This window comes from Tursiops truncatus, chromosome 8 (assembly GCF_011762595.2).
Source record: "Tursiops truncatus isolate mTurTru1 chromosome 8, mTurTru1.mat.Y, whole genome shotgun sequence".
Taxonomy (NCBI): domain Eukaryota; kingdom Metazoa; phylum Chordata; class Mammalia; order Artiodactyla; family Delphinidae; genus Tursiops; species Tursiops truncatus.
Genome location: NC_047041.1, coordinates 2,643,190 through 2,658,149, shown reverse-complemented (window position 1 = coordinate 2,658,149; position 14,960 = coordinate 2,643,190). Strand labels below are relative to the sequence as shown.

Below are 14,960 nucleotides of genomic sequence, written 5' to 3'. Positions count from 1 at the left end.
AAGAATATAGATCCCAAATGCAGGCTGACCAGGAAGGACATTATGAGTTGGGGATGACAACAGGGTAAGTAGAGGTGGAATCGCCAGGAATGTCAGTGGAAACAGAGGTTCGGCCTTGATTCCGAAGGGCCTGGTTTGCTTGGATGAGGGGCTTGGGTGTTTTCAGGTGGGCAGTAGGAATGGTTGGAGGTGTTTAGGCGGAGACGTGATATGATCAGAAGTGCATCACATAAAGACAGCCGTGACGCGGTGTGGAGCCGGAGTGGGCGGAGCGTGTGGGTGAGAGTGGAGACCGGAAGAGGGTGGAGGCTAGACCAGTTCCTGTGGGGCTGCAGTGGAACCATCCCTTTCAGACCCTCTGACATTGCGTGTACGTAGGAGGAAATAGAAGCTGAAGTCGAGGTGAGACGTTTCTTTCACATGTAAGGTGATTCCTCTGATTCCTCCTCGACTCTGTAGCCCCAATATTGCCATCCCTGGCTTATTCCGCCAACTACCACTTGAAGACGACAAAGAAATGTTTAAGCAGGATTTTAATTTTCCTTCTACCTGTATTGTCTCCACAGTATCTCCCAAAATTGTAGAGATTTCTTCTGATATCTCCATCAACGAAGGCAACAATGTCAGCCTCACCTGCATAGCAACGGGTCGACCAGAGCCGACGGTTACTTGGAGACACATCTCCCCCAAAGGTGAGAGAAGCAGTTTGGTGTATCGTGTCGTGAGAGGAAGTGGGGGAATCGTTGGCCTTGGCAGGACGTTATGGCGCTGGTGACTTGGTGTCGAGGGTTCCCCCTTCTTGGTGGCCTGATACCAAGTTGCTCATGGCTCCACAGAGAATATCGGTGTTCTCAGTGCAAGACAGGCATCTCCTCTGAGATTTCAGAAATCGCACTGGAGGATGTCTCCAGTCCCTGGGAAATTAATCCCAGTTGTTTCTGGGTGAAGTGGTGGTAAGCTGTTCTGGGCCACTTTCCTGGTCACGTTTGGCAATGGAGGAGTCTGCTCAGTGTTGGTGGCATTGTTCAGCTGGCTGTTTTGTAAGAGAGAGAAGACACAAACACACAGTGATGGATGAGGGTTTGGGATGGCCATATGCCTACAAGGAAAAGTTCCACGTTGGTGCTGCTTCAAAGTGCCAAATATCTGGTCGCTAGGCCATTAGTCCTTTTGTGGTTTTCTTGTTGCTTTACTCTGATTAATCCTAATAACAAGTACAACTTAATGTGTGACTGAATTGCAAAATTCACTTTGTCTAAACGTCTAGATGTTTCGCAGGCCGGGCTAAGCGTTGTTTTGTGTTTTCACGGATTGAACATTAAACTTTTAGAATTTAAGGCAACATGCCATTTATTATTAAGCTGGCTTTTATGCGAGGTGCATTACATTATTTCATTAGTTCTAAAATGTCTATTGGGTATTTATATAGCAATAAACCACAACAGACAAGTCCCTGCTCTCATGAGCTCACATTCTCATGAGATGAGTAACCAAAATAATAATGTTAATAGTATGTGGTGATAAGGATGAGAAAATAGAGCAGGATACATTGACAGAAGGACAAGAGGTTTGGTCAGGAAAGGCCTTCGACAAGGGGACATTTGAGCAGAGACCTGAAAAAGATCCTTAATTTCACTGCTTATATCTGGCTAACGTGGAATATATTTATGTACGTATGTATATATGCGTGTGTGTGTGTGCATGCCTACATGTATGTATGAAGGTAAGCGCATTGCTGAGTCACGCAGGTTTAAGGAGGCTAAAGAAGAGATACACATGCTATAAAATAGATGAACAACAAGGACCTACTGTATAGCACAGGGAGCTGTGTTCAATATCTTGTAATAAACTATAATGGAAAAGAATCCAAAAAAGAATATATATATATATAAAACTGAGTCACTTTGTTGTACACCCGAAGCTAACACAATATTTTAAATCAACTAGATTTCAATAAAAATAAAGATGCTAAAGTCGCCACCAGCGTGGTTTGCTGGGTGTTTCAGGCTGAGTCCCCCTAAAGCAGACCCTGAGAAGGTGACTGGCAAACAAGAAGTTTATTGGAGGTGCCCTTGGGATCAAGCCTGTGGAAGGGGAGGGAGGGAGGCGGGGTCAGGCCGAGGGAGAGGTTGAGTTGCCATGATGACCAGGGAAGCATCTCTACTAGCCATGTGGGGCGTTCTGAAGATAGGATGAATTGTCCTCTCTTGAGGTTATGGGGGTGACCTTTTATGCCAGCACAGTGGTCGAGGTCAGGGAATTTGGGCTGTCCCCAGAAGAGCTGTGACCTAGGCCAGGCATCTCTCTTCGTATGAGACAGTCCCCATGAGGGGCTGCAGCCAAGGGCTGTCCGTCCACCCCCTGGGGCAGGCATCCTTCGTTCCTGAAGAAGGCTGTGCATCACAGGTCTACGACACCTGGACATTAAAAAAAATCAGTTGAAGACTACGCATGGGCCCCAGAAACCAAATTCCCTCTCTCAGGGTGACAGTTAGCCCTATGGAGGTTTTCAGAAAAGGGATGAGGTTTTCATTGTGTTTGGCCTGAAACGCTGGGAGCTGTCCCTAGCCACCGCTCCTGACACTACCACCATGAGCAAAGGAATCAGAGAGATGCTGGAATTTCTGCCAATCTCTCGACTGGAAACGACCTTACATGTGGACTGGCCCACAGTCTGGGAGGAGGCTTCACTGTGCATGAAGTTGTTAGTGATGGAACTTGGCCCTGGGGCACATCCCAGGGTGGGGCACCCAGATGGACAGACTTTCTGGTCCATGGTGCACGCTGTTCATCACTGCTTAAGGCCAGGACCTCAGTGCCGCTGGACTCCAGGGCCGTCGGTGCCTTTAGCATACGCAAACATTCATCATCCCAGGTACATGGACTTTCCTTCTGTCAGGTGGCACCGCTCCCTCCATCCTGCAAGTCCCCTCTGTCTCCTGCTTGATGTCTTTTCTCATCCCTCCTCTGGCCTTGCAGCTCTTCGTTCTTTTCTGGGTGCCTCGCCTTTCCTTTTCCTCTCCTCTCCTCTCCTCTCCTTTCCTCTCTTCTCCCTCCCCTCTCCTTTTTTTTCTTCTTTCCCTTCTCCTCTGTACAGCTCCTCTTTTTGTCTTGTCCTTTCATGCTTTCTGTTTTTGTTCTCCGCCTTCCTATCTCTCACAGCCTCCTACACAGCCTCCTTCTGTTTCATCCCACATTGTCATTTCTTTCTTCTCTCTCTTCTCCTCACAAGCACTTTTGTATTCCCTCTGCACCGGCACCCTCTCCGTTCCTCTTGCTGAGGTTCTCACCACTGTGCCCTAGCATCCTTCCCTCCCTCCTGGCCATCCAGCAGCCTCATTTCCCCAGGGGACTCGACCTGATGCTTCCATTTTACGGGGGTTTTAGCTGCTATGGAAACAGAAGATGGATCAAGGGGAGAGGAGAAGGATAATCAGAATCTACCTGTGGATCAGAGTAATTTAGACGAGCAGCTTTTCCCAGATCTGTGGTCTGGATTAGGTAACGCAGATTCAAACTGATGCGACATGCCACACGGTAACTGATCACCCCGGGGCTCACGGGGTGCCGCTTCACGGTGACTGATTATTTGGAGATCAGAGCTGTCATCGGGCTGCTGCCCAGCCCGAACTGGCGCAGGAGACCCTTAGCAGCCGGGCCTTCATCTTGCCCCACTAAATATCTCCAAAAGGCTGCTTATTTTAAATAACTTAGGGACAAGATGTGGGTTCCTTGGAGAAAAAGATACGCTACACCTGAGCGAAGCCTCCAAAGGCAGAGGGCTGCTCTCACCCTTGCTCCCACGCTCTGTGGGCAGATCACATTTCAATCAAGGTCATTCTTATGCTTACACCCATTAAGCCCCTGATGGGGGGCTGACCCTGGCCAAGCACTTTGCACAACCCTGATGGCTTCACTGCATGTTCTCTCCAGACGGGTCTGTTTGTTCTGTGCATTTCTGGAAACTCCTAGTTTCCTCTATCACAACTTATATGGGGCTGCAGTAAGCTGATATAAATCTCTTCCTTTTTAAAAAAAATTTATCGAGGTAACATTGGTTTATAACACATCGGGTTGGCCAAAAATTTGTTCAGCTTTTCTGTAAGATGTTACAGGAAAACCCGAACGAACTTTCTGGCCAACCCAGTACAAGTTCCGTGTATTATATTTTGACTTCTGTATGCACTACAGCGAGCTTACCACCAAAAGGCTAGTTTTCCATCCATCACCATACAGTTGACCCCCTGCACCCATTTCACTACCTCCCCTGACCCCACTTCCCCTCTGGTAACCATTACTCTGTTCTCTATATCTATGTGTTTGTTTTGCACATTTATTTTGTTTTGTTTTGTTTTCATATATTCCCCATATAAATGAGCTCATATGGTATTTGTCTTTCTCTGTCTGACTTACTTCACTTAGCATAAGGTCCCAGCCTTGACTCCTTTTATGTGGAAAAGTAATAAAGCAACGTTAACCACCGCTGTATCAGTAGTGGCTCACCCATCCAGATATACAGAAACTGGGAGTGATCTTATGGCGGGAGGGGTGTTGGGGGTCTTTCTCAGAAGGTGCCTACCTGGCACTTGACATCAGGTGGAGAAAATGTCAGTTGTACTTATCCAAGATAGAGAGGGAGGTAAGACCTCCCAAGCTACCTCTTGGCATTGCTGTTGATCATGAGAAGTAGTATCTCACCTGTTATTACTGGTTATATGTCTTTTTAGCTCCTTTCATGAACTTATAGCTCCCAGGAGTTCAAAGAGAAGATGCACTAGCTTTGTAGAGACACCTGCCCTCATGGTGCATACCTGTTTTGAAGGGTACAGGTGTTGCTTGTACCTGCACAGGCCTTGGTCTTTCCAAGAGGAAGAGCCCACGTCACTTCCTCACACGGGAATGCCGCCTGGAACTGCACGAATGTTCTAACGGCCCCTCACCGAATCCCACCTGTTAGCCTGCTGCTCCGGGCGCTGAAGGACCGTCAGTGGTCCCCAGGGTCCCTTAGACGCAACTCTCACTCATGACTCTGCATCTTGTCTTTTCCTTGTCTAGGCATGCAAGAATTTATTTTGTCATAGCCCTTATGCTCGACTCTTTCTATCCAAAAGAATACCTTTAATGCTCTCTATTCCTCTGAGTCTTCTAACAGATAAACTCTCTCTCTCAATGTATTCTAAAGGCTCTTCAAGACTTCACACTTCATAAAAAAATTACTCTCAAAGGCCAATTTTCATGTCTCCAGTTTCTGCTGGACTGTCAGAGCTTTAGAGAGAAGGCTGAGGTTCCTGTATTTCCACATCCCTGGGAGCCGACCACAAAACCCAGATGAAGGCCTGAGTCCAGCCACCGCTGCGTGGGCTCCACTGTACATATGGGGTCATGGCTCACCGAGTGTCCTAATGGGGCTGCCCTCTCGGCTGCACCTGCCTCACCCTTTATCCCACCAAACAAAACACTGAAAGTATCAATAACAATCTCACCAAGGCTGCTGAGAGAACACCTCCTACCTGGGTATTGGCAGGGGGCTCAGGAGGTTCCAGTGATCTGTCCGAAGAGATGTCCTGATTCCTGATTCATCAGTTCTTTGAGACCAGAGCCTATGTCTCTCTTTTCTTGGGTTCTTCACCTCCTAGCACAATGCCCAGCACCTAGAAAGCTTCTAAGAAATATGTGTTGATTCCGTGAACAGCCCTTGTGTTTGCTGGTGCCCCAAAGGGGATGGCCGTTCTCCTAATTCGAAGATTCCATCCCCATCCTTGAGGAATTCTTGTCCACTTTGATGTTGTGGTCCAGACCTGGTGTGTCTCCTGCTGAAGTCTCTGCTGGTAAGTCTCCAGGAAATTTTCTCTGGTCTTGAAGCCTTTCCCGAAGTCCGTCTGGTGGGGAAGCTGCTGTGCCAGGGCTGGACTTCTCCTTGAAGAAGTGACTCCTTTTCAAGTTCTCTTTTGCAAGGGTCAGAGTGGCTCACGAGCATCGTTGAAGTTGGGTCTTGCGCGAGCTGCCTTCTGCCCTCATCACCGCCTCACCGTGATCGCGCTCATGATGTCGGTGCTTCTCTGATGTGTAGTTCACCCGGCTCTTCCAGGGCACCTGATCCTCTTGCTGACTTACTCATCCCAACCCTACCTGTGCCTAAACCCGCAGTGGCTCCCAACAGTTTCATAAATCAATCCTGGATGTTCCCAGAGAGAGTGAATTCAATAATACATGAAAACTTGCTGCTCCTCATGGGTCAAACAAAGTTTAATACAAAGAAAGAAATCAGTACCCAAAAAAGAGACATATCGTTTAAAAATTTCTCCCCTCCATCCCCAGTGTGTGAATCGAGGTTCGGGTAGAGATGGATTGTTTCTTCCCAGGGCCACACAAAGACCCGGGGTGAGAGTGCACAATTAGAAGAAAGCTGTATGTCCACTGGGCTGCACACCACGCCCTAGCTGTGGAAGCCTTCTCTTGCCACGGCACGGGGTGGGCGCTTCTGCATGCCTTCCACACCTCTATCCGCAGGACTGGGCAACCTGCCTCAGCTGCCAGTCTCCCCCGCTCCCACCTCAGTTCTCCTGCTGGAGTTGAAGGGCCCAGGGCCCAGTCGGCTGCCCTGCCTCTTGCCTCCCAGAGTCTTCAAAGGCACCAGCTGGTGAGGACAGAGTGACCCTCGGATGGGAGCCCTTCTCCTCTCGCCAGTGTTCTGAGCTCTCCCCGCCCACCTATTTCCCATTTGTCAGCACTGACAGGCCTCCTCCCCAGCTAAGCAGGACACAGAAGCAGTAATTGGCACTGGAGGTATCACAGCTTGAGTTCAACCAGAGCTGGCAGGTGCCGCGACTCCGGTGACAGCTCTGCGGAAGAGTGTCAGGCGTGGAACTCTGGCGTGCCACTGGCTGACGTGGCACCCTGGCACTAATGAGCAGCCTGTCAGCACCAGCGTCAGGGGCCCCGTGTGGCACAGCAATCATTAGGATGGCAGACGAGAAAATCGTCTCCAGCAAAGAGGCACCGGGGATGGGAGGGAAGGAGGACAAAATGGAACTAAAGGCTTCACCTCACCCACCACCGATGTTCACCACCCAGCAGCAGGGAACCAAAAACAAACAAACAAACAGGAAAGACAAAGATCCTTATGAAAGATCTCTATCTGTGCCGACTCTGGACAACTCTTGGAGTCTCATTTTAGTGGATGCCCTGTAATTAATGATACAGGCGATACATCTTTTCTGCCATAAGCCAAGGGGAACTCAATGACTGAATTATCTCTCCAGTCATGGCCAAGGTGTTGTGAAGCCAGGAATTAGCCTCAGTTCCCAAGAAACAAGGGCCTGAGGGGAAAGGAGGCCTTGAGATCTGTGGTTCTTTGCTCCCTGTCAGGGAGTCTCCCTGGAGGGGGCACCTGCTAAGCCGCCAACTGCCCACCTATCTTCTGCTAGAATATTAGAGTCCAAGAGATACAGTTAAGAGAAGGACCCTTCCCTGTGGAGGCTCCTCCCACAGGTGGGCATGGGTGGGGACCAGCATGTCTGCCCTCTCCACCTGCTTCCTGAGGACAGGTGAGAATGGTCCAGCTGGTCCTTTCTGCTGAGCTGTTTGGAATGTCTGGCCCTTCTCTGAGGCTCTGACCACCTGCAGTGAGTGACTCCCTTTCATAGCTGGAGGTGACCTGCCCAAAACAGATGGGTTTGAAAGCAGGTCCAGCTGGATTTGGATTCCCTTGCACTGTCACTGCCTGGGTCACGCTGGGGCAGCAGTAAGCCTCTCTGAAGATACGCTTCTTTCTTGATTTTGTTCTTCTTGTCACGGCAGCTTGAGTTTCCGTGATCCGGCCCTTTACCCCAAGACCCCCCGCACTGCAGTCACAGTGGCAGCTTGAGGCTCGCCACCTGTTTGGCGTCTCCTCCTTGGACTCACTTCCACTCTCCTTAGACCATCTTCCCGCGGCTTTTGGAGAGAGTCCACTTTTGTTTTAAGACCAGGCTCAGATACTACCCGTTTGAGAGCCTCTGATGACTTTTCTTCAGTCGGAGTGCCTCGGCCCTTCCCGAGATGCCACGGCACTCTGCACGGCACTGATGCTCGCACTTACCTGCAGCTCCAGAGACCCCCCCACAGCCCCCCACCCCGGTGTCCACGGGATCAGGGGAGCAGCAACAGGCCCCTCGTGGTCGTATTTTATCACCAGTGCTGAGCGCAGCACGAGACAGTGACAGGCCCTTTTGGGGATCATTGAAAGAAGTGTCCAATGGTGTAGGTACAGTATGTTTCTTCCCTTTTTAAAATTGAGTCTTTCTGGCACATCATTTAAAACAAAATCAGTTTTAGTGAGGAAAGGGGTAAGATCCAGGAGCTTCATCTCTGCATCATCATCTATTTCCCAAACCAGTCAAAGGAATTTGTAAGAAAAGCCTCTCCCCCAACCGTTGCCTCCCTGGTTGACCCCAGGCCTGAGCTTCAGACGCTTCATCTGCAGAAGACAGATCACCGGGCCGTGTCAGGGTAGATTGGCGGGATGAGCCACGCTTCCCGATGCAGAGTGCCCGGCCAGCGACACACGGTAGGCGCCCGACCCCGGTACTTCCCAGCACCCAGCCAGCCCATTCCCCTTCTTTCCCACCCAGGAGACAAGAACAAAAGGGAGGAAATGAAATTTTTTTCCTCTGAAAAGTTTGAATCCTTACAAAAGCCCAAGCTCAGTCAACTGCCAGGAAGAACAGATCTTCGAAGGTGCTTAATCAGCACCCCCTGACCCCCATGATTTTCTAATTAACGTAGGCGCTTGATTAAAATTCCCCAAGTACCCCCAGTGGCTGTCCCAGGAGGGACAAGGAATTGCTATTGTGAAAGCTATTATAGTGGTCTGGTCGCTGATGGTGGGAGAAAAAAAAATAATTGCATCATAATGGAAAGTGGCAGATCTCCTCTCCCTAGGAACAGGGGAGCGTACGGTATTAGGTCCAACCTGTACAGAGAAAGCAGTTTCTTATGATGGAGATAAACCAGTGGTCCAACCTCAATACGAGGCAAAGTGATCCAGAAACTCATTAAGTAAACGGTTTAAACACAGACCAAGGTGGCAAAGAAAAAGGTAGAGTGAGACGTTTATAGATCACTCTTTTAACTCCGCAATTTTCTTTAACTGTAACATTATGGTTAGATAGATACATTTAGGGTAAAATTTGCCAGTGTCAATAAGGTTTTTTGTAAGTTTAGTATTTATGATCTGGTTTAAAGCAGTATTATAGCTGTGCGACTTCCTACTTCAAAGAAGAGGAAAATCGTAAAAAGACCAGTGGGGAAATTAATGAGTTCAGCGTGCCTCAATTGAGAACATATGAAATCAAGCCTCAGTCTAGAAGCCAAGGGCAGGAGTGCACACCACAGACACTGTTTGTGGTTTTGCCCAATTATTTTAGAACCCTTGAAAGATGCTGTAGTCTGCTGAGCGCAGGAACCGCTAACAGCGTCCTCCCCCATGCTCTCTGGAGTCCTGGGCTATTTATGCGGGTGCTTGGTGACCGTTACCATGCAGAACTGTTTTGATGGAACAAGAAAGGAAACAGAAAAGCAAGGAGATTGTATTATCTTCCCCACCGAAGCTAACCAGCCCTGGCTCAGTTATTGCAAAGGCTGGTTAAAACGGCAGCCCCTCCAGGCCAGGAGACCCCCTCTCTCAGGAGCATCCGTGACAGGCAGCTCTCTGGGGGGGTACAGAAGGGCCTCAGCGGGGCCTCACCCTCCCACCGTAGGCACGGTAACCTCCTCACTGAGGAACCCCTGTAGACCAGCTGAAGGCTTTGGGGTCCCACGGCCAGGTCCCACCAGGAGCTGCCGGAAGAGCTTGGAGACTGTTTCCAACCAGATTGTCCTGGCCACGAGGACGTCTCTGTAGCTCTGACTTTGCACCTCCTTTTCCATCCTGAATCTTACCTTGACCTGTGATGACTGCATTTTCCCTAGAGTCTAACTTGCAGAGTGGCTGTTATCCAGTGATTACAGTAAGGATTTGTGGATGTTCAGAATGTGCTGGCCGTTCTTCTAAACATGCAGCCTACTGGTATGAATTCTTCTCAACAGCGGTGTGAGTCCGGTCCTGTGATGGGCCACTTTACCAATGAGGGCGCCGAGGCTTGGAGCGCCAGGCAAGTGGGCCGGGGTCACAAGGCCGCAAGTGGCAAAGCTGAAATCCCACCCCCAGCGACACTGTCTCCAGAAGGCATGTGCTGCATGGTACCGTTATCTAAGGGTGGTCCCTGGACCAGCAGCATGGGGTCACCTTGTTTGTACCCCAGATCCAGGATGGGACCCAGAAACCTGCGTTTTAGCAAATCCCCGGAGAACTGTGTTGCACACTTAAGTTTGAGAACCACTGCTGTGGGATATTTGCTCTGTGCTGGGCACTCTGCCTTACATATCTTATATCACCTAATTCTCATAAACGCCCTGACAAGTAGGCGTTATTTCCATTTTAGCAATGAAGAAATGGAGAGCTGAGAGGATAATTGGTCCACACATTTTAAATGGCCAAGGTGAAATTCAAATCCAAGCTTTTCTGACTCCAAGTTTCATATTCTTTTTTTTTTTAAACATCTTTATTGGAGTATAATTGCTTTACAATGTTGTGTTAATTTCTGCTATATAACAAAGTGAATCAGTTATATATATACATATGTACCCCATGCCCTCCTTCTTGAGTCTCCCTCCCACCCTCCCTATTCCAACTCTCTAGGTCATCGCAAAGCACCGAGCTGATCTCCCTGTGCTATGCAGCTGCTTCCCACTAGCTATCTATTTTACATTTGGTAGTGTATATAGGTCCATGCCACTCTCTCACTTCGTCCCAGTTTACCCTTCCCCCTCCCCGTGTTCTCAAGTCCATTCTCTACGTCTGCGTCTTTATTCCTGTCCTGCCCCTAAGTTCTTCAGAACCATTCTTAAAAAAAATTTTAGATTCCATATATATGTGTTAGCATACGGTATTTGTTTTTCTCTTTCTGACTTACTTCACTCTGTATGACAGACTCTAGGTCCATCCACCTCACTACCAATAACTCAATTTCATTTTTTATGGCTGAGTAATATTCCATTGTATACATGTGCCACACAAGATTCATATTCTTATCCCTGCTTCACTTCTCACCCACGGCTTCTTCTCCATCTCTGGGACACGGCTGCTCTCTGTTTCAGGCCTCCTGCCAGCCCAGGGCCTGTGGTCCTTGGACGTCCAGGTTTTCTTAGTGTTCTTATAAGTTTACCCACACTCTTGTCCAGACACTAGACTCCAGGCTGGGCTCTGTGCTGGGCCTGGGTGTTCCATTCTCCCCACAATCTCAGACTCCTTTCAGTGGGTCTTTGCACGATACCTCTGAGCAAAGGACGTATAGCCCCAGCACAGATGCCAACCACTCCGTTCTCAGGTGAGGCATCTTCCTCCTGCGGAGCTGCCTGTGTGAACTTCACACTCTCTCCCCCTTCCCCGCGCCCCCTGGACCACAGAGCATGCGTGGCAGTGAGGTAGCTGCTCTCTGACTTGATTTATGTCTTCCTCATGTTGAATACTACCATTCACTCACACAATGGTGTGTCTTGTGCTTCGGTTGTTATTATTAGGTTGTTTTACACATTAACGGCTTTAGATATGAAAAGAAATTGCTGGATTCCAGGCTATGTTTTTCATTATCTGACTCCATGGAGTTTCGCTCTGTGTCCTTGTGGTATTTGGCATATTTCATCTTCCTAGGGGTGTAAAATGCTTGTCCTGCTGGAGCCAGGACAGTAGGAAAGCAACGAGCGGAATACCAATTCCCTTCTCGCAGATCCAGGGGCTGGCCCCCTCCTGACTGGGCTGCTCGTGCTTTCCAGATACTACTGCACAGTCAGCCAGCCTGTTCGTTGCCTGCGTATTTGGGGTGAGGATTAGGTAGCCCTTCCTTCCCTAGGAGGATCATCTTACCCCTTACTTCTCTCCAACAGAGGTGGATTCTTCTATGCCAACCCCCTCTCCCAGCGCCCCCAAAACAAATCCCTCTTCTCTGAGAGTTCAAAGGAATGACTTTGGGCTTAATCGTTCCTCCACAGTAGATTCAGGACTCCTCCTGTTTAACTGGTCTGCAACCAGGAGGCCTTGTGCTCCTTCTTCAATTCCCTGCATCACTGCATTGCCCTTTATGGAGTGACTCACGGAGGTCACAGTGGTTGGAGATATTTGGCCAGTCATCTGCAATGGTAGAGAAAGAAGAGTGGCTTTCTCCCTCTGTTGATTTATTTCCTCTGTCACACATCTCCCCGAAAAGGATTTAAGCAGAGAAGGTGACATGGATTCTGTGCCTGGGAAAACTCCTTGGCAAAACAATTTTCGTTGCTCTTACATTGATTCAATTATTTACTCAATAATTGCTGTCGAGCACCTACTGCTATGCAGCTGTCTTAGGCCGTGGAGATACATGACAGGACAAAGCAGAAAAAAAACCCTGGCCTCACGGAGCTTCTATTCTACCGGGAGAGACAGAAAATAAGTCCAAGGATAAGTGAACCTGAGACTGTGTTATATGGTAACTACTGTGAAAAAATTAACTGGATAAGAGGCAAAGCGATGATCAAGCATCCGTTTGGGGTTTGCAACCTTCCACAGAGTAGATAAGGTTGGGTTTATTAAGAAGATACCCTGTGAAAGTTGGGAGAGAAGGCGTTTGGATAATTCCAGCGGAGCATTCCTGGAAGGGCAAACTGTGAATCCGAGGTCACGTTCCAGGATTGTCGCGGAGACCATGTGGCTACAGGAGATTTATTCAGTACCTGCCGTCCTCTCAGTGGACTCTAAGCTTCCTGAAGGCAAGGAGCATGCGTGCAGCAATGCAGAGCGTGGAGTCTGTCCAGTCTTAGACCTTCAATAAGTATTTGTGTAACGAATGAGTGAGTAGAGTGAACACGGGCTTCTGGAGTGAGTAGTTGAGCATGCTGGGAAGTTATAAGGTTCAAGTCAGAAATGGTGGTCCCTTCATCAGTGACTTCAGGTTCTAGAGAGTGACGTGTCTCGTCCTGTGAAAGTGGTAGCCGAGGGCTCAGATGAAGGAACAGGTCCATGGAGAAGCAGGGTCCAGGTAAGCTGACAGATCACCAGAGGGAACACAAGACAGTCCAGGTAACGGCCCAGGTGAGTGACACGTTGGGCTGTGATTCAGGTGTGAAAGCCCTCAAAGAATCATGGGGAGTTCAGGACACCAGTCCTTGGCAGCAGGTAGAGGAGAGGTACATGCAACATCGCCGGAGGGCAAGACCTTGGAAGAAGCAAGGTTTTCAACAAAAATGTGAAAGAGGAAAGGTTTTCAAACAAGCTTGGGGAGTAAAGAAGGCCATCACCCCAACCTCCAATGCCAAAACCAACAACCCAGGAAGTGCTGACCTCAGGGAATAGCTGGGTTTTAATTAATAAAGGCAGGTCAGGGGATGCTCAGCCTGGAGCCTGAGGTCTGGGGGAGCATTTTGCTCAGATAGTGGGTGTTCCAGAGGCAGAGCCATGAGGCTTGGAAGGTCGGGAGACATGAGGAATGACAGATCTGCAGAGCACTGATGGTGAAGGAGGCGGTCACTTGCTGCGTGGCACCCCCAACAGTGAGGCTGGTTGGATTTAGCCCCTGTGGTCCCCAAGGGAAGGCAGGGAAGCACATCTCACAGGCTTCGTCTGTAGCCTCAATCCCATTTCTTCCTGAGCCCGAAGGTGGGGTGGTGACAGGAGGTAGCTGTTGGCAAGGCCAAGCCTTCTTGTGTTCCAGAGCTGGGAGACTGACCTTTAGGGAGCTACTGAAAGGTCAGAGTCAGAGGTCATGAGATGGCAGGAGTGGAGGATTAGTATGGAATTAAGAGATATGCAGGGGACCAAATTGCCACAAGTGCTGATGGCTTTAATGTGGGCGGGAGTGAGGGTAGGTACTAAGCTGAGAGGGGGCCCCGTATTTCTGATTTGGCCTCCCTCGTTGCCAGGTTTGGGGGACTAGGGATTATCTTTCTGGCTGTTCTCCCATGTGGCGATAGGTAGTATGTTAGGAACCAGCTGGTGTCTGATTTATTTCTGCCTGTTGATCCATGTGGGTTAGTTTCCTTTTCTCCAAAGATGATCTCATAACAACCCCAGACATATTTATTTATTTATTTCTAGAGAATCAGGATTTATTCGATTGAACAGAAATGATAGAGTACAACAGAGATATGATAAATAGGCAGAAATGCATCATCTTTTATTCAACAGATATTTTTTGAGTACCCAAAACACGACAGTGCATTGCAGTGAGCACAGCATTCAAGGCCTCTGTCCCACGGGACTGCCATGTGGGAGTAGGTGATATTCAGTAAACAAATATGTGAGCCGATGTCAGGGAGAGATAGTATATGGAGAAAAAGAAAACAGAGACAGGGCAAAGAATGATTCTGGTGCTCCTTTGGTTAGACTGTTGAGTGAAAGCCTGAGCAGAGACCTCGGGAGCTGAGTGAAGTGAGGCAGTGAACTGGTTGGACTAAGAAGGGGGCGTTCCAAGCAGAGGGACCTGTACGTTCCAAGGCCATGAGCTGCAGAGACCTTTGGTGTCTCTGTGCAACAGCAAGAATGTTGATGCAAAGAAGTGACATAGGATGGTGTGAAGAGAGTCAGGAGTCAGGTCATGTAGTGCCTTGAAAACCAAGGTAAAAACTTTGGCATTTGTTCCAATAAAAACACTGGCAAGTTTCAAGCAGGAGAGCGAACTGAGCGAATAAATGTTGTTAATGGGTCACGTTTACGGTTTGAAGAGAAAGACGGGGTAGAGGGGCGGGGGCGTAAGGGTAGCAGCTGGGATACCAGTTAGGATGCTGTTGCTTTAGTCCCTCAAGAAGTGATGGTGGGGTCCAAGACGGTAAGACCATGTTTAGTCTGGAATGTATTCTGCAAGCTGACAAGGTTTGCTGACTTCCTAGCTGGGCGTTGTGAGAAAGAGTTA

General features: G+C 48.9%; 1 protein-coding gene across 3 annotated transcripts in view; it reads left to right on the top strand.

Moving 5' to 3' along the window:
* The window catches only part of NTM (neurotrimin), a 931,021-nt gene that overhangs the window by 809,762 nt on the left and 106,299 nt on the right, over positions 1-14,960 (top strand). For all 3 annotated transcript variants that reach the window (XM_033861762.2, XM_033861763.2, XM_033861764.2), the window contains exon 4: positions 567-692. In XM_033861762.2, coding sequence (XP_033717653.1) covers positions 567-692 — 126 coding nt within the window. The remainder of the gene's footprint in view (positions 1-566; positions 693-14,960) is intronic.